Raw genomic sequence first — 26,375 nt, 5'->3', positions numbered from 1 at the left:
GCTTCTGCTTCCTCCTCCTCTTTTTCTTCCTCCTCCTTTGTTTCTTCCTCCTCTTTCACCACCTCCTCCACCCCACGGGTTTCATCATCTGAGACTTCATCCCTTTCAGCTGGTGCTTCCAACCCCTCTTCATCTGCCCCTTCCTGTTCTCCTGGCCCAGCAGTTTCATTTTGTTCTGGCTTCTTTTCTTCATCGGCTACTGGCTCTGCCTCATTTGGGTCAGGGGCACATTCACGAGGCTCCTCCAGGTTGATTTCCTCTCTTGTGTCCTCCCCATGCTCAGCAGGAACCACCTCACTCTCTGGGCCTGTTTCCGAGACACAGGCTGCCGTTTCACTCTCAGCCTCGACTTCACCCTTCCTCAACTTCAGGATGTGCTTTAAGTCGAATGCTTCCAGAACTGGGGCATTGGCTGCCGCCGCTGGGCCTCGGATGGGCCTGGAAGTCATTTTCTTCCTTGCGCAGGTGTCGCAGGGACAGTATTCCTCCTTGCCGCTTGCCTGTTTGCTAAGATCATCCCCAAGGGTCCCGCTGAACACTAATTCTTCACCTATGTCCAATGACACGTCTGTTGTTGTCCCAGCTTGCTTACTCTGGGATGTATTCCTGTTGCTGTAGAGAGACTTCTTATACATAGTCTGCAGTCGCCGTCGCCGCTGCCCCGTCTGGATCGTCGACTCCTGACTCGCCGTTCGAGCTGGAGGCCTGGGAGTCCTCTTCCCGGCTCTGCTCTGGATCTTCTTCAGCTCCTTCTCTATGCTAGTCTGTAGCCTTTTACGCACTTCATCCTTCAGCTCTTCGATCATTTCATCCAGCTGCTGGTTCTCCTCCAAGTTCCACTTGACCTTTAACTCGTTCATGGCGCTGACGTAGTGAGTCATGAACTCCTTCTCAAGTTTCTTGAGCAGTCCTAGGACCCAGACTGGGTCGGGGTCAACACTTTTCTGCTTTTCAGTGGGCATGGCTGTTTCTGGACTGGCCTTCACACTGGATTCGTTATCGCTCAGAGGCTTCTCCTCAACCTGCTCTTCCAAAACGGGTTCAGATTCCCTCTCATCGTAGACTGATGTAGGACTTTCAGCAGCTTGCTCCGTTGCCTCATCATCCGCACTCTCTTCTGGGGTGGTTTCTTGTATAGATCCAGCTTCCCTTTTTTGCTCACGTTCCACAAATTTGCTGTCTTCTTCCTCTACGTTTTCCGTCACAGTGTAACGATTACTATCACGGTAATCCTGAACATCTTTTTCGCTCATTGTTTCTGCTTTTCCTTCAGGAAACTCCGCTTTTTCTTCCTCTTCAGGTTGTGAGCAGGACGTTGAAGGCTGAGAAAGCTCGTCTCCTTTCTTATCCTGCTCTTCTGCCTCACACAGGTCAGCTCCATTCTCCAGGATTTCCTTGAGTTGAGCCGCTTTGGACTCTGCTGCCTTTTGGGGCAAGTGAGTGCAGTCCTTGACAACAGCCATGCTTTCTTCCCCTGATCCCCCAGACCCACTATTGACATCAACCCCAGAAGAGGACATTGGAGTGAAGTCATCCTCTGTTGAGTTACAGCCTTTAAAGCCCAAATTCGCTGTTACCTCATTGACTTCTTGCTGGCTAGAATTCAGGCCATCTTTTTCAGCTGCACACCCAAACCAAAGGCTCTGGAAAAAGCTCAGCAGTTCCTTGTGCCTTGAATTATTCAAGCCTTTTGATGTATTCAGTGGATCTAATAGCTCTTCATCAAGGAGCTGGAGTCCAGCAAGACAAGTCATCAGGGCGGTAGCAGAGTTACTGAGCTTCCTTCCCATTGTGGGAGATACTTCAGGCAAACTGTTTGACCGGTCAAATTTTGCTTCCTGTTTTGAGTTAAGCAATGCCTTCATGATCTGCACGGAAGCCTGGATATTGCTTGGCAAGTCTTTTTTATGATTTTGCCTTGCTTTCGTATCTGTTTGGCTGCATTCCCCTTGGTTGTCCTCAGCACCGTCTGAGATCACCACAGCAGTTCCCTCTTGGTGGGGGCAGTCCTCCGCCTCCTCGTTAGCCCTGTGGGCTTCAGCAATCTCTTTTGCCATTTCCTCCTCTGCAGCACATTCACTTTTCCCTACATCCTCTGCTTCAGCTTTTTTCTCCGCTGAGATATATGGAGTATTTGCACAGCATGGTATCTTGGTGCTTGCCTCTGCACAGTCCTCTTGGCCATCATCCATTTCATATTTCATAAGCAACGTATCAGGGGGGATTTTGCTCAGCCACTCTTGGACCACTTCTTCAGGAGATGTGTTTGGTAGGGTAGAAGGCATTATATCCCCAGCTTCTGGTTCATCAAACTTTTCTAGCTGCTCTTCCCTTTTCTGTTGGCAAGAACTATCAGGTCCTTTGTGTTTGCCCTCACTGAAGCGACTCCTTGCCACTTCCGTTGTTTGTCGCGCAGCTGTAGACCCCAAAGAAGCCAGCATGGAAGAGTCACCTACTTCTTTCTGCTCTTTGTCCACTGACTCTGAACGTGTGCTGGTGCTAGAGGAATGCCTTAACTTTGCTGGCCGTACTTTTTTGCGGCTTGGCTTCCCTTTTGGTGGGGCAGGGCAGTGCAAACTGTACACTGAGGTAGTCTCTGACACAGATGCCTGGCTAACATTTTCTTCCTCTGGTTGAATATTCTTCATTTTTTTGCTCTTTGATTTGGAAGATTGGGTCACATTGGATTGAGAACAGCCATCGTCACTTGTCCTGGACCCAGCTGTCTCTGCACATTGACCCTTTGTCTCTGAGTTGGAACAGACTCTTGAGCTGACAGTTGGAGGATTTCCATTCCTGGCCTCAGTTGTACAGTCAGATTTTGAGCATAAAGACTCGGCCATGCTTCCATGTCTTGATAATGGAGTCTTGGGATAAACTGTAGCATTCTCCTCTCCATCATTTCCATTAGGGGTTGCAAAGCCTGAGCCAGGGGAAGAAGCTTGATTGCTGCCATTGGGGTGGCTTCTCTTCCTGGTGCCTTTTGAGGACTTGCTGTAACATTTGGTTGTGCTGCTTGGGCTTTGGTCCTCATTACTAGCGGGAGGTGCCTCTGCTTCACACACCGAGGATGCGTTCGAATGAAGAGAGCCAGAGTGCTTAGATGGGTGGTCTCCTATAGAGTGGCTCTTGATTTCACACGAACTTTTAGAGTGACCAGACATCTTTCTGCTTGACCTCAGGTCTTCTGCAGGGGGAGAGTTTTTCTTACTGCTGTTTGAAATGGATCCCCGAGATGACACCGACACATCGGAGCATACATCTGGCTGAATCTCTGTGGGCTTGCTTCTCTTGGATGCTCTGGACGAAGAGGAGGCATTACACAAAAGTACCTCATCACTGTCACTCTTCTTGCTGTTCCCATGGCCAGCTTTTGAATGGAGAGATCCTTGTGGAGAACATTGCTCACATTCACTGAAGTCATCTTTGACTGACTCGCTCAGCTTTTTCTTGCTCCAGGTTGAAAAGACTTCATTAATTTCGTGGTCATCTTCCTCTGACTCCATCTCTTTAGCCTCTTTCTTAGGGCTGGACTCACCGGAGGAACAAGAGATTGCTGGGTTCTTTTCAGGATATCCATCCTGTTCACTTTTGCACCTGCTGGATCTACTGCGGGCACTGTTGGTGGAAGATAAACGTGCATCGCTATCCTCCACCTCTGCCTTTTTCAAACTGCAGGATGACATGCTCCTTGCCATGTTACTAGTTTCCTTGTACATCTTTTTTTTACTCTGTCTGGAGTGCAGGGATGACTTCGAAATGATACTTTCAGCCCGGTTGGCTTCAACTTCATGTTTTTCCTCCTTTAAGCCCTTCACTGAAGATGCTTCAAAGCAGTTTTCATCTCCGTTCTGCGAACAGGTCTTGCGGACCTCATATTCTTCAATGGCATCCTGAAGATCCAGGTTGTTTTCACAGCTTGAATTGGACATGAGACCTAAGGAGGAAACTCTTTGGCTATTGGCAGTGTTAGTCCGTGTGTCTTCCTGCTCTTCTCCATGGGAGACAGCTGGAGACATCTTGCTCCAGCAAGTACACTTCTTACCTGATCGGTACTCTACTCTGTTTTCTATAGTCTCTGAAAATGAGGAAGACTCCTGCACAACGTGCTCAGAATATTCCTCACTGGATGTGGTGCGGATGCTGTCCATGGATGCCACCTTTTTGCGGATGATCCTTCTCCGTGAAGATGTGCTGGAGCAAGAAGACCGTGTGTGCCAAGTGTTTCTTACCCCAGGCTCCTCCTGAGAAGCATGCATGGGGTTTTTCCAAATGTCATAGTCCCGATGCTTCCTGCCACAACTGTGGCAATGAGTCTCCTCATAGTCTGACTCATCCAGTTTTGAGCCATAAGAATCACCGTCACAAGGATATAATGAATCATCTGCCTCCGAGCTGGCTTCCGGGTTCATTTTCTGCATGGGATCCACTCCACTGGTTTCCTCTATACCTGTCTCGTCACAAGGCATCTTATTCATCAAACTAGACTTTCTGAGCTGTGTAGACCATTGAAGAGTTTCATCATTGAGCAAACGGAAGCGGACTTTCATCTCAACGGATAGACTGCCATCTTTGTTCACGTGAACTCGCTTTTCAATGTCATCATTTTCTAAGGAAGGGACCAGATCCCCAGCTTTTGCATGTGGACAATTGTTTGTAAAAGGAGGCCCATTCTCTGGTGAGGTGGTGAGACCATTTGGAAAGGACTTTTCTGATGACAAGGAAAATCTCATTGACCTGTTGCTTGAAGCCGACCTTGGGTGGATGACGCTTTTTTTGGTTTTCAGCCCAAAGTTCACTGGAATTTGGAAAAAGCAAAGGAAAAAACCCAGAGAAAAGAGAAAATGATGAGCATTCATGCACAGGCAACTCAATATATACAGATCAAATCTTTAAGCTGCTACAAGCTGACATCGCTCTGTTGAAGTCAGTGGTGCTATACCAATTTACAGCAGTTCGGGATCTAGTTACATCTCAGTGAAGCGCCATAAACTCTAAATTGGCATTAAAGGTGTAAAACTTGGGCTTTTTGTCTTCAGTCTACTTTGAATGGCACACTTGTTTGCAACATAATTTATCCTACAAAGCACTATTGTTTGGATGTTTCCCCCTTTTGGTTTCACCTTTTTGATACCTGCGTGGAGAAACTATCCATGCACTTTGACAGATGCCTTCTTTCAATCTCTCATTGTGTAAGTTATCCCAGTTTAAAGTATGGGCACAAAAATGAGTTACTTTGAAGCAAACGAGGGAGGCGTTTGCTGTGTATAAGCTGTTCCATGGTCATTATGCGAATGCTCTTACTCTACTGTCAATAAAAAGCCAATTCCTGACATCTTTTTTGCATGAAAGTGGGGTGAGTTACCATGCCTTAGCTTCCAATTACCACAGAGTAAGTGCATGCATGCAGGCAATTACTCCAAAACTGCTGGCATACAGTAAAGGCCAGCCTTTTACTTTGTGGTAATATGTTGGTCTGTGTGCACCCTTCATTTCCACTTACATTCCCCACCATTTGGTGACACGTGAGTCACTCCATCTCCGGACTGGTGGGCAGTGCTTTTCACTTCCAAAGTGTCTACTGAAATTAGTTCAAGGATTCTCCCAAAAACTCAGCAAATGCTCTCACATTCCTCCAATTTTCTGATAGAGAAATTTGAGTCAGAGAGATTTAGGGAAACTGAGTCAGAGGTTTAGGCGCCAAGAGACAAATGGCTGTGTTTAAACTTCAGTGCCTAACAAAGTGGTCTGATGTTCAGTGAAGCTGAGACATCACACAGCTGTCAAAGAAGCCAGATATGAAAAATTTTGGCTTAAGAGGCAGAAAAGATTTGAGGATAGGAGATCAAGGGGGAAACTCAAGGGTTTAGAGGGGACCAGAAACAGGGGCAAGAAGGGATGAAGTTCAAAAAGGGAAGGGGAGAGCTAGAGATGAGGCCACGAGAAAATCCATCAAAGGGAACACTTGAGAAGGAAACAAAGGAGAAAGCCAGAGAGGAAAGGAGGTGTCTATGTGTGCGTGTGAAAATATCGGGGAGAGAGTGGGTTAAACTGCAAACTGGTGGGTGGATATGCATCAAATATACATATTGCGGGGCATTATCCTTATACACGTCTTCTCTGAAATTGCGGGGGGACCGTCATCCGCCCGGCCATGAACTGCCCCGTACAACATAGCTCACCGTTTTTCTTACTTTCGCTGTTCTCATTGATATGGCCACCCATGGACCGGGGGGTCAGGCCAGGGAGCTTCTCAACCGAATGTTTCCTCAAGCTCTCCATCATTATTGGTTTGAATGGCTCCCGGCCCGCACACACCAGCACGTTGGGGCAATGCAGCAGAGCTTGCATGCTGTCGATCTGCAAAGAAGAGGGCATCTGAGTTGCAACAAGTTTGTGACAGCACAACAAAGCAGGAGGTAATGGCATCCGCTTACTGTTAAATCGGCCCTGGTGGAACTGCTGAGAGCTGAGTGCCGTGAAAGCCCCAGGAGCCTGCAGTGAGCTTTCCCGCCCTTGTGTAACCTCGCTGTGAAACCTGAATGCCAGCTCGACTTGGGGCCTCCCTGACCGCAGAAGACTTTATTACTCGAGCAGTTCTTCACTAAACGTGCTGATGTTACATCCCAGAGGAGGGTCCTCCATCCCCCCACCTCTGACCTGTGCTTGGGTGTGCTCCTTTGTCCTGCCCCTTGATCTCACCGTTGGTTATACACACAGGGCTGCTGCTGCTGCCAGCTCCCCTTGCAGGCTGCGGCTTCTCTTGCTAGGGAGGTCCTTTCCTGCGGAAGTGCAACCATACTTGGAAAAAAAACCCCTGCAGGTCCCATCACAAAGAAAGGCGGGGGGAGCAAAATATATGGGAAATATTTTTATCTGGTTGTTATTACTATTAGAAATACAAACACCAGTGGTTTTACCAGGGAATGGGGTGCAATGAATTTTCACCTCTGAACTCTTCTTCTTTCATTATTATTGTTATTATTATTGATGATGGTGATGGTGTGTCTATATTAACCCATATCTCCTACTTGTCAGCAACCTGCTGCAATCACCAGGCCTTGGATGAGGCAAAGCAGAGAACACTGTCCATCCCCACATATTTCCTCCTCTCCCACCCCACCATTTTGCTTTATTACGGTGTATAAGGTTAGGTTCTTGATGGAGAATGACCAGGGAAAGCAGATGATCTACTAGAAACTGTTGGTATTTGCATTGCCATAGCCTCTACAAGGTCAGCCCTGTTACGCTGGGTGCTGTATGCACATGCAACAGAAGAAGGTCTCTGCTCCGTAGATATTATGATCCAAGTAGCACAGTGCCTAAACACTGACGCTCCTGCTTCATAGTTGGTAGGGTCGGAGGGGACCTGAGCAGATCATCAAGTGCAACCCCCTGCCATGACAGGAAAGAGCACTGGGGTCAAATGACCCCAGCTAGGTGGCTGTCTAGCCTCCTTTTGAAGACCCCCAGGGTAGGAGCCCGCACCACTTCTCTTGGAAGTTGGTTCCAGACCCTAGCCGCCCTGACCGTGAAGTCGCGCCTCCTGATGTCTAATCTGAATCTCCCCTCTGTCAACTTATGGCTGTTATTCCTTGCAACTCCTGGTAGTGCTCAGGGGAACAGGGACTCCCCCAGTGCCTGCTGGTCCTCCTTGCCCAGTTTATAGACAGTCACCAGGTCCCCCCTCAGCCTTCTCTTTTGGAGGTTGAACAGGTTCAGGTCCCGTCGCCTCTCCTCGTAGGGCCTGCCCTGCTGCCCGTGACCATGCGAGTGGCCTCCTCTGGACCCTCTCCATGCTGGCCACATCCCTCCTGAAGTGCGGCGCCCAGAACTGGACGCAGTACTCCAGCTGCGGCCTGACCAGTGCCGCAGGGAGGGGGAGGATCACCTCCCTGGCCCTGCTCGAGATGCATCTGTGGATGCAGGACAAGGTGCGGTCGGCCTTCCTGACCGCGTCCCCACACTGCCGGCCCATGTTCATCTTGGCATCAACGATGACTCCAAGATCCTTTTCTGCCTCTGCCCTGCCGAGAAGGGAGTTCCCCAGCCTGTAGGTATGGTGCCGGTTGTTCCTCCCCAGGCACAGCACCCTGCACTTGTCGGTGTTGAATCCCATCCTATTCTCATCCGCCCACCCCTGTAACCTGTCTAGGTCTGATTGAAGCCTAATGCTTCCTTCTAGCGTGCCCACATCCCCCCACATCTTAGTGTCAGCAGCAAATTTGAACAGGGTGCTTTTTACCCCCTCGTCCAAGTCACTGATGAAGATGTTGAACAGCGCGGGCCCGAGGACCGAGCCCTGGGGGCCCCACTGCCCACGTCCTTCCAGATTGAGAAGGACCCATCCACCACCGCTCTCCGGGTGCGGCCCTCCAGCCAGTTGGCGACACATCTGACTGTGTGGGGGTCGACACCACAGCCCCCAGTTTCTTAGTGAGAACGGGGTGAGAGACAGTGTCGAAGGCCTTCTGGAAGTCCAGAAGACGATGTCCACTGCTCCCCCTGCGTCTAAGGATCTGGTGACCTGGCCGTAGAAGGCCACCAGGTTGGTTTGACAGGACCTGCCGCTAATGAACCCGTGTAGGCTGCCCCTAAGCATAATCTCCCCTGCTGGCCCCTCACAGATGTGCTCCTGGATAATTTTCTCAAAGAGCTTCCCCAGGACCCAGTTTCTGTGCAACTATCTTAATTAGGAAAAATGGAGAAACAAAATAACCTAGAAAATCATTCTGCCTGCATATGTCTCTAGCCGGGGTTTGTCTCTGTTTCTTTAGATTATGAGGGATGATGGAGGTGAGGAAAGAAAGAATAAAATTAAACAACAAAAAACCTCTTTATTTAAAAAAAAATCTTATTGGAAAACAAATATTTGTAAAAAAAACAAAACAAAGGACTTTCTCCTTAAAAAAATATTTCTGTTCCAAATTCTCTTTTACAAGGTCTTGTATGTATATATACTGCAGTCATCACTATAAGGTTCTGAATGAAGAAAATATATGGGACTATATTTGTGTTGGTGAAAACAGACACAGCTGCAGAAACCAACAGAACTACATCATTACACTAACAGCGAATCTAATATGTGCTGAGTAGTACGAGACCACTATATTACTTAAAAAAAGATGGTTGTAAAATGGCATATGAGGCATGGACTGCTCCCTGTATTCCCATAAAGCAGTGGCTTTCAACCTGTGCTCTGTGAGCCCCTGGGGGGCCCACAGACTGTTTCTAAAGGGTCCACGAAGGAGGGGTATGATCAATCAACAATATGTGAATACACACACTTGCAATTCAAAGGGGTCCACAACTTCATGTGAAATTTCCAGTGAGGTCTGCACCTCCGTTCAAATTTTTTTAGGGGTCCGCAAAAGAAAAAAGCTTGAAAAACTACTGCCATAAAGTAAAGTTACTGGCTCAGAGACAGCAGTAACTTTAGTCTCTTTTAATTATTTACTACAACTACTAATACACCCATGATCTGGGGGTCAACACTTTATAACGTTCCCTTAATCCTTTTATCAAAAACTTTCTGGGGACTGGTAGCTGTTTTTTATAAGAGAGTTTTAAAAGCTCTTTTTAATCACATTTATTTGGTAAACTCTCCCATTCTGCCTGAGAAATGCGAATCTGTAGGACCAAAGCAACAATTCATCTCAATCAGCCACAGCAAAACATCTCACCCATTTCTCTGTACATAACCGTTCCTCTTAATGATGACCCACAAAATATTACTACACGAGACAAATGGAGGACATCATTCTCCAGGGTAATCAATATGGCATGGTTCACTAGTACTACATTTTCTTCCAAATGAGGGCCCCGTTTTGCTGGGCGCTGAGGGAACACAACACCTCCAGAGATTCAGCATCTTCTAGGATCAAGCCTATAGATTGCTTCTCACACTCCCCTGTTTAACCATGATGAAAAATTAACAAGAGTGGGCATGGTTTTGCAATCCTTACTCGTGCCAGTGCCCCCTGCCTGCCCTGTCTACACCAAAGGAAATCCTGGGCCATGAAGTCAATGACAAAACTCCCATCGGTGCCATGAAGGCAGCCTTCACTCACTGTAAATATAAAGCCATAAAGCCACACTCCTGATGAGTGTATACTGCATATTAATAATTACTGTATTGGAAACATCGCTGTCTCTGAGCAGTAAGTACCAGGCCATGTTGATATGGCTGTGATGAAATGACGTCCAACGTAAAGTTTCCTAGGCAATTTTTAGAAAGAAATATCCTCAGAAGATTGCAGAAGGGGCTTGAGGAATATAAAGTTTATACGGAAAGAAGGGAAAGCTACATTAGCTAAAAGGAAGCGCTGTAAGGATGACGATTCCTGTAGGGTGCGAATACCAAAGAAGCAGAGAACTTGCGTGGAGCGGTACAACTAGATTATCAGGGCCAGATTAACGCACAGGCAAAGCAGTCACATGCCTACGGCCCTAAGTGAAGAAGGGGCCCAGTTGTGCTGATTTTACATATTATAATTATCGAATGAAAAAAGTAATATAAATCTACAGTATGAAGGAGGGGCCCACAAGTTTGTTTGCCTAGGGCCCACTATAGCGTTAATCCAACCCTGAAGAGGATGGACTGAAATGAAGAAGAGGCAATCTAAGACTGAATAGTGAGATGGGAGACTAGCATCCTACAGGATCGCACAATCCTCAAGTGCGAAGGGACCTTGAGAGTCATCCTGTGCAATCTCTTGAATAGATGTAGGGTGCCTTGTTTCTAAACCACCCCCAGCAGATGCCTGTCCAGCCCCAACTTGAACGTCAATGAAGGAGGCTCTGCAGGTTGTTCCATTGTCCCATCACCCATATAGAGAGTTTATCCTGGATGAAGTGAAACGAAGGCTGTGCAAATTATAGCACCTGAACACTGAAACCCAGACTTCTCAGAGAACCCAGGAATGGCCACTCCAGCACAATCCTTTCCTGTCTTTCCCTGGATAGATTAGATACTAATACCATAACGAGCATGCTTATCCGTTTATATAGTCCCTCTCATCAGTAGGTCACGAAGTTTTTGACCAAGGAGGTCGGTCTCACCCTTATCCTCATTTTACAGAAACTGAGGCACAGGATATGAGGTGACCCATGCAAGATCAGGCAGTAGGGCCAGGGCTGACCTGATAACAGCACCTAGTTCTTCTTGTGTCCCAGCTCAATGCTTTATCTTCTGAATCACACCATACAGATGAGCTAATGATGTGAATCTGCTTCACCTCTGAGCTTCTACAATTACATTAGCTCTCACCCACAGTGGTATAAAATCAGACACGACATATCAGTGATATCAGGTCAGCCAAACATTTAACGTGCTCAGCTGGGGGCAGGGGAATGTTTTAATTAGACCAGTTCCTGAAGAACTGCTATAATTAAAACACCTTGCTGTCACATGTCATTCGAAGAGGTTTAGATAAAGCACCCCGCGGCCACTTTTACCGCTCAGGGACTTCTGCACTTGACAGTGAGGTCACGCTGGAGCATTCTAATAAGAAGGTGAAACGGATTCAATTAATTGAGTATGCTCTGACAAGTTTTAATTAAAACATGGACCAGCACGTGTATAGGGAGCCAGTGGGTTTGATTCTGGAGTCCTTACTCATGTGCCTAGTCTCACTAAGTGTGCATCCTTGCAAAAGGCTAAAATTGCCTTTTAAGATCACTCAAGCTTTTTGGCAACTAGCACAGGCCCAAGGACTTTGATGGCCTGCATCCTTTGGAGGGAGTGGACATCAAGATTATTTAATGAAATTATCACTCTGTTGCAGAAGCAGCTGCTGTTTTTATGAAGTTAGCAAATAGCCTGAAGGACACCAAATGCAAAGCCTAATTTTCTACTCCGAAGAGAAAAGGGGCTTGATTTCACTGTCTTCCCCTTTGTCCCATCCTCATTTGTTTTTTCCTAGAAGGTGCTACAAATAAAATTGATGGTTATATATTGGTTAACACCGACTTGCCAACCATTATCTTTTCTCCTTTCACTACCTATAAGACTGTCAGCCTTTCTAACTGGCACCTGAGAAGCTACCTGAATACCTGATATTACTGCCACCCACTGACCAGCATAAGCAAGATGCCAGAGCCAAATTTCCAGACCATAAATTTGTGTTGAGGAGTTGAGGGGGCACGAATCCCTAGGATTTACCCTTTCTGTCCACACACAAAGAAAGGGAAACTGTGCAAAACCGGCTTCCAATTCCCTAGCTTGAGCATGGTTTACAGTAAACAGGGATGTAGGATGGGAAGCGAGTACCATGGGCATACAAGCAACCAGGTAACAGACATTTAGCCTACAGGGATCTACAAGAACATTCACTCCAGCCCTTCCAACACAGCACAGACAAAGCACCTCTCACACCCATGACAAAGTTTGGATCGTTAGGACCAGCATCTCAAAAACTACAGTGGGCCACAGACAGGGAACAGGAGATACCAAGTAACTCCTTCACATTTAATGTACATATAAAATGTATGAGCATAGAAATAATTTATCCCAGGATAAAAGTTGTTCTGTGATAAGCACCTGTGCATCCACTCTTTCCCTTGGACGAGTAGCTTAGCCCACAGTGAAAGATGAGCCAGTGGCCTGGTAAGGAATCCCAGGCTTTCTGGCTTCATTGAAAAGGGAATCACTAGACTTTCTTAAACCCACATACCTGAATAATTGGGCAAAAAATAAAAGGAGAAAAAAAAGGAATGAGCAGTTCACAATGAAAAGGTTGGCAAAAGCCTCAGAATTTAATCCAGAGTTCTGGAAGTAGTGCAAAAATGTATTAGCAGGTGCTTATTCAAATATCTAAATGTTCTGCCCAGGCAGCATTTTGCCTCCATTTTGTGTTCTTTCTCTGCAGATGTTCCAGCAAATCAATCCTTTGGCACAACTGCTCACAACACAAGCCAGCCCGACTTTCCAAGATGAAATGACTAAGCAACACTTAGTGGGAACAGCTTGAAAGCTATTGGCTGAAATGCATTTTCACAGGAAACTCATCAAACATCATTGGAAGGTGGACAAATGGGTGGTAATCCATGTCAGGCCTAATAAAAGTCCCACTGAAATCAGTGGAAAGACTCCCCTTGACTTCAGAACCATGATGTGGGCATTGTAGGGAACGACACAAAGTAAAAAGGTAGGAGGCTGCTCTATCATACTTTACTGATCTGATTATTTACTACTTACGGGGCGCATCTACATGTGCAAATAAGCACGACTAAATGTAGAGTGCATTAATTTAATGAACATGATTAAGCAATTTCTGGCAGGTATCTACACATGCAGGGACTTGGCACTAGTGCTAGGTCCCTCCAGCCCTGCCACGTCCCCCTAGTAGAAGGGCAGACCTGACACTAAAGTTAGTGCTGGGGCACGTCTACACGTACATTAATACACTTTAACTAATAGTGCCTAAATTTGATACCTGCATTTGTAATTACCAAATTTAGTGTCAACTAGCCTAAGTTAATGCTCATTAAGGGTGCGTGCATGTAGATGCGTGCCCATAAGGTGCATTAACTACGGCTAATGCACATTAATGTGTCTTATGTAGATGCACCTATAGAGAAGCAAGACTTGTCTGGTAACATTTATTATTGAACCAGCTATATATGAGTTTCTAGGCATAAAAATTACCTTCTGCGGGTCAGGGGAAGAAGCAGATACAGCTTAAGCCAGTAGCATAATGAGGGAGGTAGGAGGCAGGCAAAGTAGCGGCAGCTATGCTGCTGGTCTGGAGATGGTCCTGCCACTGAAACCACAGCCACCGATGCTGCCTTTTTCACGGCTGCTGCCCAGAGCACTCAAGCACCCAGTTATGCTCTGTCCTAAGTTAAATACCAGGTAGAATAATGGTTTTGTTTAACCAGATCTGGCAAATGGAAATGGTGACTTACCAAAGGGAAGAGGGCAGAAAACCTGTGCCGCAAAAAGAAGTGATCAAAAGTAGCTGCAGGTGATGGTAAGACTTGCATTGAGAGAGGGCCCAGTGTCCAAGCAAGTTAAGTAATGCTATACAAACATGTGGAAAATACCAGGCCTCACTCCTATCCAAAAAATGGCATGAGACAAGGGTATGGATGAGAGGCGTGAAAGAGGGACTAAGAAAAATAATGGGCTATGCCCAACTCCTAGCCGGTTAGGAGCAGGGATCAGAAAGCTCCATCTACCTGGCCGTTAGCAGGTGGTGGGCTACTTTTCCTATTCTGATCCCTTGCACAGGTAGATGATACCTCGGTAAAATAACTCATCCCTGCAAATTTCGCCCCAAGCAATGGTTCGGGGCGATGCACCTTGTAGAGGTTCCAGAAGCAGCCCACGGGTCCCGTGACGGCTGGAAACACCCCAGGACCCTGAGGAAAGCTGCTGGGCAGGACGGATGAAATGGGAAGTCATCTAAGAAAGAGAAAGGAATACACAACAGCAGACCTATTTTGAAGAAGCAGGTAAACCCGAGAAGCAAACGGGACACTGGATGCCGCAGTGTGATTTTTTTTTTTTTCTGAGAGGAGACATAAGCACAAGGTCAGTGTCTCTCAGAAAGTTGACTCAGCTCTCACCGAAGATGGTGAGAGTCTTCCTGTTACTTGAATTTGGCCCATGTTGGCTCCAGACCATATCTGCTTCCCACAAAAGAAAGTTTCTTTTCTCCATATATGCCCAGTTTACAACCTCGGTCTAGGATCTGAGACTCAAGCCAAGACTCTTCTGGCTTGAGACCGGACAAGAGAAAAGGTCAGGTTTTTATTTTTTTTCACATGGAGATTGCAATACCAAAAAGGGGGAAACATCTTTAGAAAACTTTTTGGTGAAACATGTTCTCTCCTTCCCAACAAATTGTAATCATTAATCACAAAGCATCTAGCCAAAATTTAGGGCAGAGTCTCCCGTCTCTTGCACTGATAAATCACAAACAATCTCCTACACTGGGAAATCAAGAGCAATATTCCCGTCCTTAAACATGCAAACAAGATGAGTCAACCATTGCTCACAACTTCATCCCCAAACCATAAGATTGGGTTAAAACCAGGATTTTTAAAAATAATTTTTGGGAGGGTCTTCAGCTATTTGATCTGGTGTCTGAGCTCTCTGGGTTCACAGGTTCAGGTTGTTTTCTTTGATCAGGAGGGCTAGACAGTTATCTTAAAAAATAAATCAGTAAAAGACTCAGATTCTCACATACTTGGGTGACTGCAGAAGCTGCCCAAGAAATGGACCAGGGCGCACACAGAAATGCACCAAGGGGAAAATCCTGTCTTCATGGAAGTGAATAGGAATTTTGTCTTTCACATCAGCGAGGCCAACGTTTTAAACACTGAAAGACTTGTGATAAAAGTGTGAGCATTGATATTAGGTGAAGAAACCCCACCCTGGAAGTGTGTGGGGCAGCCCTGGGAAAACAGTTGCAAGCCGGAGGAGACTCAGGCCTTTCCTCTACTAACTTTGCAATGCAACTCCTCAATATACAAGCAGGGCTAATATGTTTTTTTCTTGTTTGTAAGGTGAGAAACTGGGAGTGGATGACAAAGCAAAAAGGCTTCCTTTGTTCCCTTCCAAGTCTTCCCCAAAAGAAAAGGTCACTTTCTGGTAACAGAAAACTCTTCTCTCTCCCTGAAAAAGGTGCCTTTCCTGCAGATAACAAGCCCAGTCCAAACCCCTCCTGCAGGACGGGTGAATTTGTCCTTCCTGTAAATTCACAATTTTTCCAGGAGGGGGTGGAATTTTGCCATACTTGGCAACGCGGATAAATATAAGCAACGTGGTTGCTGGTTTCAACTCGCTGCATTTGTTCTACCCTGGTTTCAATTGCTCTATGGCCAGAAAAATAATACATTGGCACTGGAATATGCACAGGACAACCAGTGGTTTCTCTTTGCCCAAGCAAATGCAGAGTTGCCAGTGAGTGGGGTTGGATAACAGGTGGTCTTGGAAATGCATGAGAGGCAGGGTTTTTTGTGATAACTTGTATGGGACAAACTGTCTAGTTGGTTTGATAAGCTTTTTGGGCATCCTCGCACTATACATTTGGGGCCGTATAAGATATCAGAAAAAGACCCTTGCTTCTTTTCTGATAATGACACCTGATTATGGTTGGACCTATCTGAAGCTGATCTAAATCGTCATTATTCCATTTATTTCAATTGATGCTCAATCATGCTAGCTGATCTGCCCACAGCATATCTAAAAGGAGAGAGCAGCGAGTTCTTAAAGTCATTCAGACTGCATCTGGGGAAGATAATGAGACGGTTGTTACAGCAAATTCCAAATGGCATGAACACCGCTGATTGTGGATCAGTTTGGATGGAAAGTCCTGTTGGTGTTTATACATTTCTGGTTGGACTCATCATGGTTTTGCCCACAAACTGTGGAAATTGTGGTAAGACAACTTAAACCAACATGGAAGTGGTGGCTTGTTTTAAGATTTTCATCCAGAAGCTCAAATGGTAGATATGGGACCTCAGGCCAGCAGTCGAGTACCAGCTGAGGAACCGTCCTCACTGGCAATAATTCATATGTGAAACACGAAGTTGTAGGCAGAATATGACACATGGAAACAGAGAAAAAGGAGCAAAAGCACCGTTGTCTGCTGAGCTCAGAGATTGTTCAGTATTAAATTAATAGTAACTTCACTATTAGCAGTAAATCATAACTCAGGCACCTAGACACTGTCACTTTATTATGCAGAAATTGATTTTTAAACTTTTGTTTCTTCAGAACAGTTACTCTGAAGTCAGTGCTGGGGCATCCAGGGAGGGCAAAGTGTTTTGTTGTGGGCTTTTGTGTTTATCTGGAAATGATGTCAAATAAGTGTCCGTTCATTTTTTAAGGAAGGGATATTCCCATCTGGCCAATGTGGACAGCAGAAGCCCACTAAAAGCACGTGGTGGTGTATATGATGTTGGAAGGGGGGCAAGTGATAATGTTATAATTCATGTTTCTTGGGGCAGTGGTGATGTGCTCTGTGTTGATGAGGGGATACCGCTGGTATCTGGGTCTGTCAGGCCTGGTGGTTTGTTGAGAATTGCTGCGACAACTTAACCAACTTGAATGCAAAATTGCAGAAAATGAAATCATCCACAGACTGGATTAACTGTCCCAGCTGCCTGTGGAGGGTTTCGATTGAGAGTGTGGTCAGGGGTAGAAAGGTAAGAAAGATTTATTGACTTAAGAAAAACACAACTACGTGTAGTAACAAGACAAACAATGACAGACAAAAGCAATTCGCGTCAGCAACTTATGGGCTGTCCCCTCTGATGCCTGATACACAGCAAGCTTCTCTTTCCACGAAGTTCAGTGAGGTCAGGCGTCCCCAGACAACGCTGTCTGAGGGGTGCCAGGAAGGACCCTGGAATGCAGTTCTTGGGCTCCTTCAGGTCCGTGGGCCACTGATCCAGGCAACAGCTAACTAATCCTTTTCACAGAGCTGCATCTTCCTTCTGAATGGTTTCCAAGTATTTCAGCTAATTTATAGCTTCTGAAAGACACTGATAATGTATGACCACTTAGATTCCTTTTTCTTCAACTGTCCATAGACTGACCAATAGCAATACAAGCCTTGCATTCCTTTGTTAAGGTCATTTTAACTGTGCCACAGGGCCTTACTACTTCTAGGCTTTGCTAAATTTACTAGGCCTTACTTTATACAAGGCCTGACTACATGGTAAACTATAATCAGGCTTTTAGCAACAAGTTGATATCTAAACAAATGCAGAAAAACATTTGATCTAATTTTCATAGAGCCTTCAGCAAGCACTTTTGTCACACAGACATACTTTTCAGCTGCCACATTAACCATGGTCTCACATTCGTATCCGATTACCTGAACTAGCTGTTAATTCCAGTGTCCCTCTATGTGTTAAGTGCCTGGTTTGTCTTAATTAATCTAATCAACCTACTTCTTACCTCTTTGCACAGCATCCCCTCCCCCTGTCCCTTTCCATTCTATGTAAAGTCTTTTTTTTCTGCCAGTCCATTCATAGTATCAGACTACAAAAGTCATGCCTTTCTGAACTAGCTGTCTTGGCTAACCACCTCCATACCACTTTATTAGTAGGACTCAGTGCAAGTGAATGAGGCAGAGAAAGGGAGTTGAATCCAGGTCTTCCACATACTTGTTGAATGGACTTGGGGCTAAAACATCCATGAGGTCTCTTTCCTAGTCTCATGATTGGAGTCTAAATCAGCTTGTGAAAACCAAAACTGTTGACTTCACTACTTCTGCAATGTACTATTCAGAATAGTAGCATACTATTACTATTTTGAAAATAGTTCCGAGTTGCTTGAAGTGACCATTTCAGGGAACACAAATATTCACCCAGTTGCACGCCGATGGGCTTCTTTAATGGGAAAATGGAGAGATCAACCAAAAGACAGCAAGGAGATTGACCCAAAGTTGTACATAGCAGTGAAAATGATGCAAAAAGTGTGTCTTCTTTCTTCCAGCTTTTCCTGCAGAAGAGAGGGAATGAGCAGGAAGGATGAGAGAAGGGGTTGGCATTCCCAATGAGAAGTTTCAAAGAAGGATTTTTGCCAAAAAAGAGTGCCTCTTTCAGGTTTGCGTCATGAAAGTTAAGTAGAACATTAGAAATGCCATTTACTGGGTTGAACTGTAAATCCCTTTAGCCCAGTGTCCTGTCTTACACAGTGGCAGTGTGTGGGTGCTCTGGGGGGTGGAAAACATCGTACGTCCAAAGTCTTCCCCCTCCTGTTCCTTTTCGATTGCAGCTTCCAGCACCCAGAGTTTAGGAAGTTCAGATGTTGAGGCTGCACCCCTCTTTTCTGTTCAGTTTGTGGAAAATTTGCCCCATTTCTCAGTGATGTTCCACTGATTAAGTAACTTAGAGAAATCGCTGGCGGTGGGAACACTTGGTCCTAGTGGCCACAAGCCATTTGGGTTCTTCATCATACCTGCTACATAATGGGTTCAAAGAACCAGGTTGTACAAGGAAGAACATTAAGTTCCAAGAAGTCTTTCAATAATTAAACAATGTACTGGAAGAACAGTCCTGTGATTGAAGCACAAGGAGGAGGTTTGGGAGTGGAGCCATGGCCATGAGGAATTTCTACACTGTTCCCATGGCACAAATCAGCCCTAAAGCCAGTTTAGTTGGATGCTGGAGAATTTCCCTGCCTGCAGGACCTCCTCCATTGGCATGCAGCTGCTGTAGTTTGCAACTACACCACCCTGTCTTCAGGGCCATGCCCGAAGAGTGGCTGGTGGAAAGGGGCTGAGGATAGACCTTTCCTGAATTTCAGCAATTGTCATCTGCTAAAACAACTGTCCTGGTTGTTACCCTCCATCTCACCCAGGCAAGCAGGGAAGATGTCGTAAGCATGGAAGAACTCCTCTGTGGGTTAATTTTGGGGCCATGACCTGGGCCAGTGAAATCTATGAGAATATAAGACAATTTCCAACAGCAGTACAAGCCTCTTGGATTGCGTTATTGATATTCCCTAAATAGAAGAAGATGGCCTAGCAGGGTTTCCTATGAGTCCATTGTATAGGAGCATACACACACAGCTCTGTCAATTCAGAACTGAGAATTAGGGACGTTACATGCTGTATCTGAGAATCTCAAAGGCCTGATTCCAGCTACCTCCTGTTCTGAGTTCATCATGGAAGTTTTCTGGTCCCTACCACTTACAGTCTAGTGGCATTTAAAAAAAAAAAAGAAACTGTGACATTTCCTGACATGTACTAGTGTGCACACATAAATATGTCTTTGGTAATCTAATGGTACGTCACCATTTATCCAAAGAACAGATTTTCCTGCCTCAGTGCTAAAAAAGGTGTTGGCCCAATCACCAGCTGATGCATGAACTAGTGTAGCACTATTGACTTAAACAGACCTAGCTCGGTGGTTCTTAACCTTTCTATATTTAAGGAACCACTCATTAGTCTAATGGTCTTAGCTTTCCCTTCTTAGACCACTTAGCTTAGCTTTCCCTTCTTTCTTGACTATGGAAAAAATAACAGATCTATTCTTCTGATGCAAAGAATTAAAAATAACTGCAGCAGGTCAAAATGGTTTTGACCCTCTGGATTCCTATTTGAAATCTCTGGGTTTATCTTGTAAATCATGTGTAGGTATTTGCACACTGAATATTGTGTGGAAGCCTGCTACAGCCTTAAAAGTATTTCATGGCACCCCAGGGCTCTGACTTTGGGGAGGGACCCCAGAAACACACTGCTGTAGTCAATCCCAGGTGTGTTGAAGTCAATGGGAGTTTTGAGCCATTGGGTATTGACTTCACTGACACTAAGATTTTCTCTACGGTCTTTTCTTGCTATCCACTCTCCAGTCTAATTGCTGCTTACCTGTCTGTCATGCTTATCTTTGCTCTCCTACTGCTCCATCATGTTTTACATGAGTTCTTAGCCACAGGAAGTAGGAAGAGCATCAGGTATCTTGATTCCAGCCTGATTTAGACTGGTGTAACATTTGAATCAGGCTCTTCTGGTTTATTTCCCATTGGCTCCAACTGTCTAATAATTAACTGTGTCTATTGTAGCATCTAATGACCCCCACCACCACCAAAGAGACCAGGCTCTTTCTGCATTAGCAATGGCATAGACAAGGCAGAAACAGTCTGTCCTCAAAGTACTTATAGGGAAGGCTTCTGATAACAGGCAACAGGTTGATAAATAAATAGTTGGAAGGGAGGACAAGTTAAGAGTAAAAGAAAGGATGGGTGTAGAAATTAGCAGTCATTGGTCTCAGTAGTTATCACTGGGCACATCTCCATGTGCACTGTAAAGCACAGTAGCTGATTCCACTGTGCATTAAAGTAGAGCATAAAAAAAAATAATAACACGCTCAGCAGAAAGGCTACTGTGCATTAAGCATCACCTAAAAAGCATGTGCTTGCACAAGTATTAGTGCAACCTAATATGCATTAATTTAGTACTTCATATAGGAGGCACTAAATTTAATGCGCATTAGGAAAAGCATATTAATGCATGTGTAGACGCGTCCACTGATGACCAATCTTACAAATGAAACCGACTTGAGACTTGCCTATCGTAGGGTTTTATAAAACTATTGCCATTCACCACAATATCCGAGTATCTTAAGGCAGCACTATGAAGGACTTCATGCAATTGCTGGCATTTCTTCCTCTCTGAGGCAAAAACTCAGGTCAACCCCAATTCAAAGAAACAAAAAGAAAGCAAATACAGTAATAACACAAGCCAGTTACACAAAACCTTTTTCCAGGGAAAATAAAGATCACTGCGGAGCAAACCCAGCCAGAAAGAATTCCAGTCCAAAAGGGGTATTTCTCAGTTTAGCTATGATTAAATTCAAGCAAGAGGCTTAAAAGAAACTTTTGCAAGTTCATCCATAGTGGTCAGTTCTGTCAAGTGGTGGTAATAAAAGCTATAATGTATAGGGGCTTTTGTTTCCGTCTTTGACAAACCTGTGTCCTCAAGTCACCAAGAAACTCCATGGAAATGGGGACAAAAAGAAGATCCATTATGGATTGAGGTTGCATTGACAAAGAAATGCTGTACACATTGCACCTGTATATCACAAGACAAATGTCTACAGGAACAGGACAGCCTGTGAGGAAGTCAGCACAGCAATGTCTGGTAATGTAGAAGGAGAGCCCTTCCATGATCCAGAATGAAAAAGCAGCATCCAGAAGGTCTTGATGGACCACAGAAGAAGACAAGGTTGTTTGCTGTTACATCTTAACTGGACAGAGAAAAACTCTTCTCCCTTGTCAGAGGGGGGAAGACATGAGGCAACGGATTTAAAGAGCAGCAAAGCAAATTTAAATCAAATTTCCAAATTGTCAGAATGGCAGGATAATGGAAAAAAACTTCCCAGGAAAACTGTGGAGTCCCCTCCTTTGGATGTTTTCAAGCAGAAGATGGACAAGGGTCTGTCTGGGATGGGTAAGGCACATCAAATTGCTCATCTGTGAAGAGGGTTGGAATAAATGCCCCTGTGGAGCCCTAGATGACCCCAAAATCTGGCCCTACAATTCTATGCTTCCAAACTGAAGCACTGGACAAAATATGTCACCTATAACAGAGGTCATGGTGGTAAGTGTGTTAATAAAGACCCTGGGATCTCAAATGATCTCCAAAACCAGCAAACACCAGATGCAGATCCCACTCCTTCAAAACTTAAAACTGCCCCTATCAACATCCCAGGAAAGGAGAAGAGTTCAATTGAATTGCAAGAGGGCAAAGAAAAACAGAGTATCAAGATTCCCCCATTAAAAATTGCAAATGGTGTTAAGCCAAGATAGGAAGCAACAAAGATCAATCATCTGCTACTCCAAATACAAATCCTTAACATCACTGAGACTCAATAATCAACAGTGGCTGTTGCCCAAGTGGTGTGCATGAAATGATAGGGATATAAAAGTCACAATTTAACTCCAACCAGCTCCTAAAAATAGCAGCCACTCCCCTGGAAGGGGAGGCTGGGGGCAAAACTCCTAGAGGAAAAAAAAAATAGAGGCTAAGTCAACTTGTAGCCATTTCTGGGGAAAATAACAAACAAAATGAGGAAAAGGTACTCAAAAATATGGCAGCCAGTCAATTTATATCAGTCATGGAAAAAACAAGACAACACTGAAATACTAAAAAGAAAAACAATGAAAAGATGTGATCACAGAAGTAAAATATACAGATAAATAACTCTTTAACACCAAAGTACAGCATTTCAAGACATCTCTGGAAAGTTGGCAGAAATAAACCCATAGCTCTCAGATCCAGAAATTGCCATATATTTCTGGACAAAAATCCAGGACAATTTGGTTAATCATAAGGGGTGTCTTTTCATGTGCTCCGGGGGTGGGGTGGGGTGGGGGGTGGTGAGGCCCTTTAATTAGAGTGGCTCTCAGGAGCCACTCTAATTAAGGCACCCACAGCATCATGTGTATCCAGCATCCCATACTTCAAAATGGCGGCAGGTGCACTTTACTAAAACTCATTCAATGAGCTTTAGCTAAAGCGCGCCTGCCACCGGTTTGAAGTGTGGGGACGCTGAATACACGAAATGCCAAAGCTGCTGAAGTGTGCTAATTAACATGTAATTACAACATGCTGGAGCAGACATCCTGCACATCTACAGGCACCCAAGAATGCTACATGGATTAAATGCTGAAGAGAGGTTCAACAGCAGAAAATTAAGAACAGAAATGGTCAAGACAGCCCTTAAGAAAACAAAGAACTGGAAAAATGCCAAAACCAGGAGGCTTGCATGAGCTTTGGCTTCAATATTTTGCAGCTTTGCAACCAATATTAGCAGATCACATCCAGATAGTCATACATAGGTGACATTGAGTAGAAAAATGCTAACTGCAAAAAATTAAAAGCCTGGGTCGTCCAAGCACCTTCAAACTGCCAATCAGTTATGCTTCCCATCCATATGAAAGATGTTAACACTGACCACATCAGGTAAGATTTAAAATCATTAGTTTAGGAATAGGCATTTCACATAGGAGCAAAAAGAATACAAATAAACTAAGGCACCATGAATCAGCGTCTGATTGAAACGCTGGTTATGAAGACTTCCAAATCCATGAAGAGAAACCTCAGAGATATGTGGATACAGCGACGGCCTTTGATTCAGCTCCACATTCATGGATATAGAAATCGCTGAGAATATACAACGCTCCAAAAAGCTATTAGCGTATGGAAGACAGATTTCACCATCCAAGGTTGTAATCTAACCGCTGTTAATAGCCATCTTGTAAGATTCCTGAAGTCTGATAGACATGCCTTGACAAAGATTGTTAAGACCTTTTTCAGATGATACGTGCATCCAATTTGGACTAGGCAAATATCTCACAAAGGCCATGAACAAGGGTCGGATTGTAAGAGCGGATGATGTTGGGGAATTTAATATCAGAGGCAAGGATCTCTTAAGGTGATATCTCTCATTGGACTCTCTTAAGGTGATATCTTTTATTGGACTGAGGATGTGGTTGGGACAGAGTTAAACTTAATGCCAGAGGAAGTCACTGCTCCACTATCTTTTGAAGAAAGCTACAGATCTCTTAGACTTGGAGGGCATGGCTCTGTTAGCAACGCAGAAGTTAAAAAGGAAATGACAGTAGGATACAAGCGGCTACTCCCTCAACTCTTGGACTCCGGGCTCACTGGAAACAACCTCTTCTGAGCCTTTGATGCTCCTGCTGCTCCCGTGGTGTTAGGCTGGACTCTGGAAAGACTAAGAGAGTCAGACAGGATGATGAGGGAACCACTCGCCATATGGGGAACCTGATACCCAAACATGGAGGTTGGTCCTCTATGTGCCTGGAAGGAAGAGGCTGAAGAGCATTCAAGATCTTGGCCCAAATCCAACTGCCCTCTGCGTGGGCAAGTAGCATTTACACAGCTAAATTTAACCATATAAGTAGCTCTTCTAGCTTCTTAGGCAGATTTTAGATCCTACTTCCCCTGGAGCAACTTGCCAGACTTGGAAAGGATCTGCTGTGGATGCTCAAACTCCATTGGGATCCTGTTTTACCCAGGAAAGGTGTGCAAATTCCTTCAAAGTCCCTGCTCTGCTGGCTGCAGGAAAAAAAACCTATGACTACCAGATTTCCTTGTCTACAACATGCCCCAAAATAAGATTCACGCCTTGTTTCTGAAAGGCAGAATACAGAAAAAAGATCTTTCCTTGCAATAAGTGACTGAGTAGCAGCAGCTAGGGAAGCAAGCCTGCTTTGTCTTCTGCTCTCTGTGGATCACATACAGACTTTACTTTGTCTTTCAGCTACTGAGCAGCAGAAACTGCTTTTACCATATTTCCTCTCATGTTATGCATACTCTAGTTTCTAGCATTTTTTTTTTTTTAAAGATATGTGTTGTATTTAAAAAATGTGGTATTTTGTCCTGGAAGAGGACTTTTTCTTACTTCCCAGTGAAGTATTCTAACTACCAGGTCATGAGCTAGCCATTTTCCCTGTTGAAGGTGGCACACTGGGCAGTGAAGATGGCCAAAGGAGCAGAAGTCATCCTACCTCACTCTATCATGTAATATAAAGACTGTTAAATGTACAATGCAGAAACACCATTGGAGGCAGGGACAAGATCCAGAATCCAAGGTCCCCTTCAATTTTAGGCAATGTCCAACTCATTGAGCCAAGCTTCCTTCTGCTTGGTCTCCTTCTGTAGGATGTTGATGAGACCCAGTTCAGGTCTGAGGTCTGCTGGCATGAGGACCCAGCTACCTCTGCCGTTGCTCTCTACCACCCAGCTCTGGCATAGCACTGGCAGGGCCCCCCTCCACTGCATCCCCCACTGCCTAGCTGGAGCACAGTATGGGAAGAGCTCCCTACTGCTGAATGCTGCCAAAGCCACAGCTCTGCAGGCTGGATCCAAAGGACCTGTGGGTTGGATCCGCGCATGAACTGTAGGCTGTCAACCCTGGCCAAGAATAGCCTGCTACAAACCATCAACTGAGATGCTCAGTGTTGGACCAGAAAACCAGCATGCAGCTTGGACTAGATGGGAGCACTAGCAGGACCTTTACACAGACTGGCTGGGATGTCATGTTATGCAAACTGGAGAAACCACAGACACATGCAGAAGGTGTAATACACATGCCAAGATCATCAGCCTGTTGGCAGCAGCTGTTTGAGGCTGGCACAAGGGTGTAATGTAGTCAGTGCCCTTCATTGATACCTCTGCAGCTGATACCACAAGCAGTGACAATAACAAGCTTGAACTAATATTGAGAATGTGATGCAGTTAAGCTCTCTTGGGACTTTACCTTACTCTTGAATAGAAGGGCAGATACAGAGGAGGTGCAGCAACTTGGTCGTACCCACCATTGGCCATGCTGCATATGAGCTCCTAGTGCAGGGTCCGCCCAGAGCTCCTGCTTCCATGACGGTCTGAAGCCCAGAAGGTGAGTGCTGCCACTACCACTCACCTCCTCCTTTCCTCTGCTAAGGCAGCAAGGAAGAGGGTGGGGAAAGGCAAACAACAGCAGCATCCACCCCTGGGCTCTGGAGCTGCGTGAAAGCAGGGACTCCAGCCACGTCCCTCCCTGATCAGGTGGTGAGTTCAAAGCTCTCCTACCCCTCATGTGAACCTCCATCAGGAGCCCACACTGATCAGGCAGTGAGCTCGTCCCCCACGGCAAACGAGTGGCACAGACAAAATGTGGGGGCCACATTGCTGGATCAGTTACTGCTTGAATAGAACAGTAGCAGCCTGAAAAACAGATATCCTATCTATCCATGCTAGAAGGGAGGAATAGGCTGCAATCGGACCAAGACAGGTTACAGGGGTGGGTGGATGAGAATAGGATGGGATTCAACACAGACAAGTGCAAGGTGATGCACCTGGGGAGGAACAACTGGCACCATACCTACAGGTTGGGGAACTCCCCTC

At 45.3% G+C, this 26,375-nt stretch overlaps 1 protein-coding gene across 1 annotated transcript in view; it reads right to left on the bottom strand.

Annotated features, from left to right (window-relative positions):
• The window catches only part of RP1L1 (RP1 like 1), a 32,076-nt gene that overhangs the window by 1,363 nt on the left and 4,338 nt on the right, over window positions 1-26,375 (bottom strand). The window contains exons 2-3 of the mRNA XM_019538111.1: window positions 6,183-6,360; window positions 43-4,798 (exon numbers count right to left, since the gene is read on the bottom strand). Coding sequence (XP_019393656.1) covers window positions 43-4,798; window positions 6,183-6,360 — 4,934 coding nt within the window. The remainder of the gene's footprint in view (window positions 1-42; window positions 4,799-6,182; window positions 6,361-26,375) is intronic.

Source organism: Crocodylus porosus, unplaced genomic scaffold (assembly GCF_001723895.1).
Source record: "Crocodylus porosus isolate Cpor-Errol unplaced genomic scaffold, CroPor_comp1, whole genome shotgun sequence".
In the NCBI taxonomy this organism is placed as follows: domain Eukaryota; kingdom Metazoa; phylum Chordata; order Crocodylia; family Crocodylidae; genus Crocodylus; species Crocodylus porosus.
The sequence above is the reverse complement of the archived record's forward strand: the minus strand, read 5'-3'. Positions and strand labels throughout refer to the sequence as shown.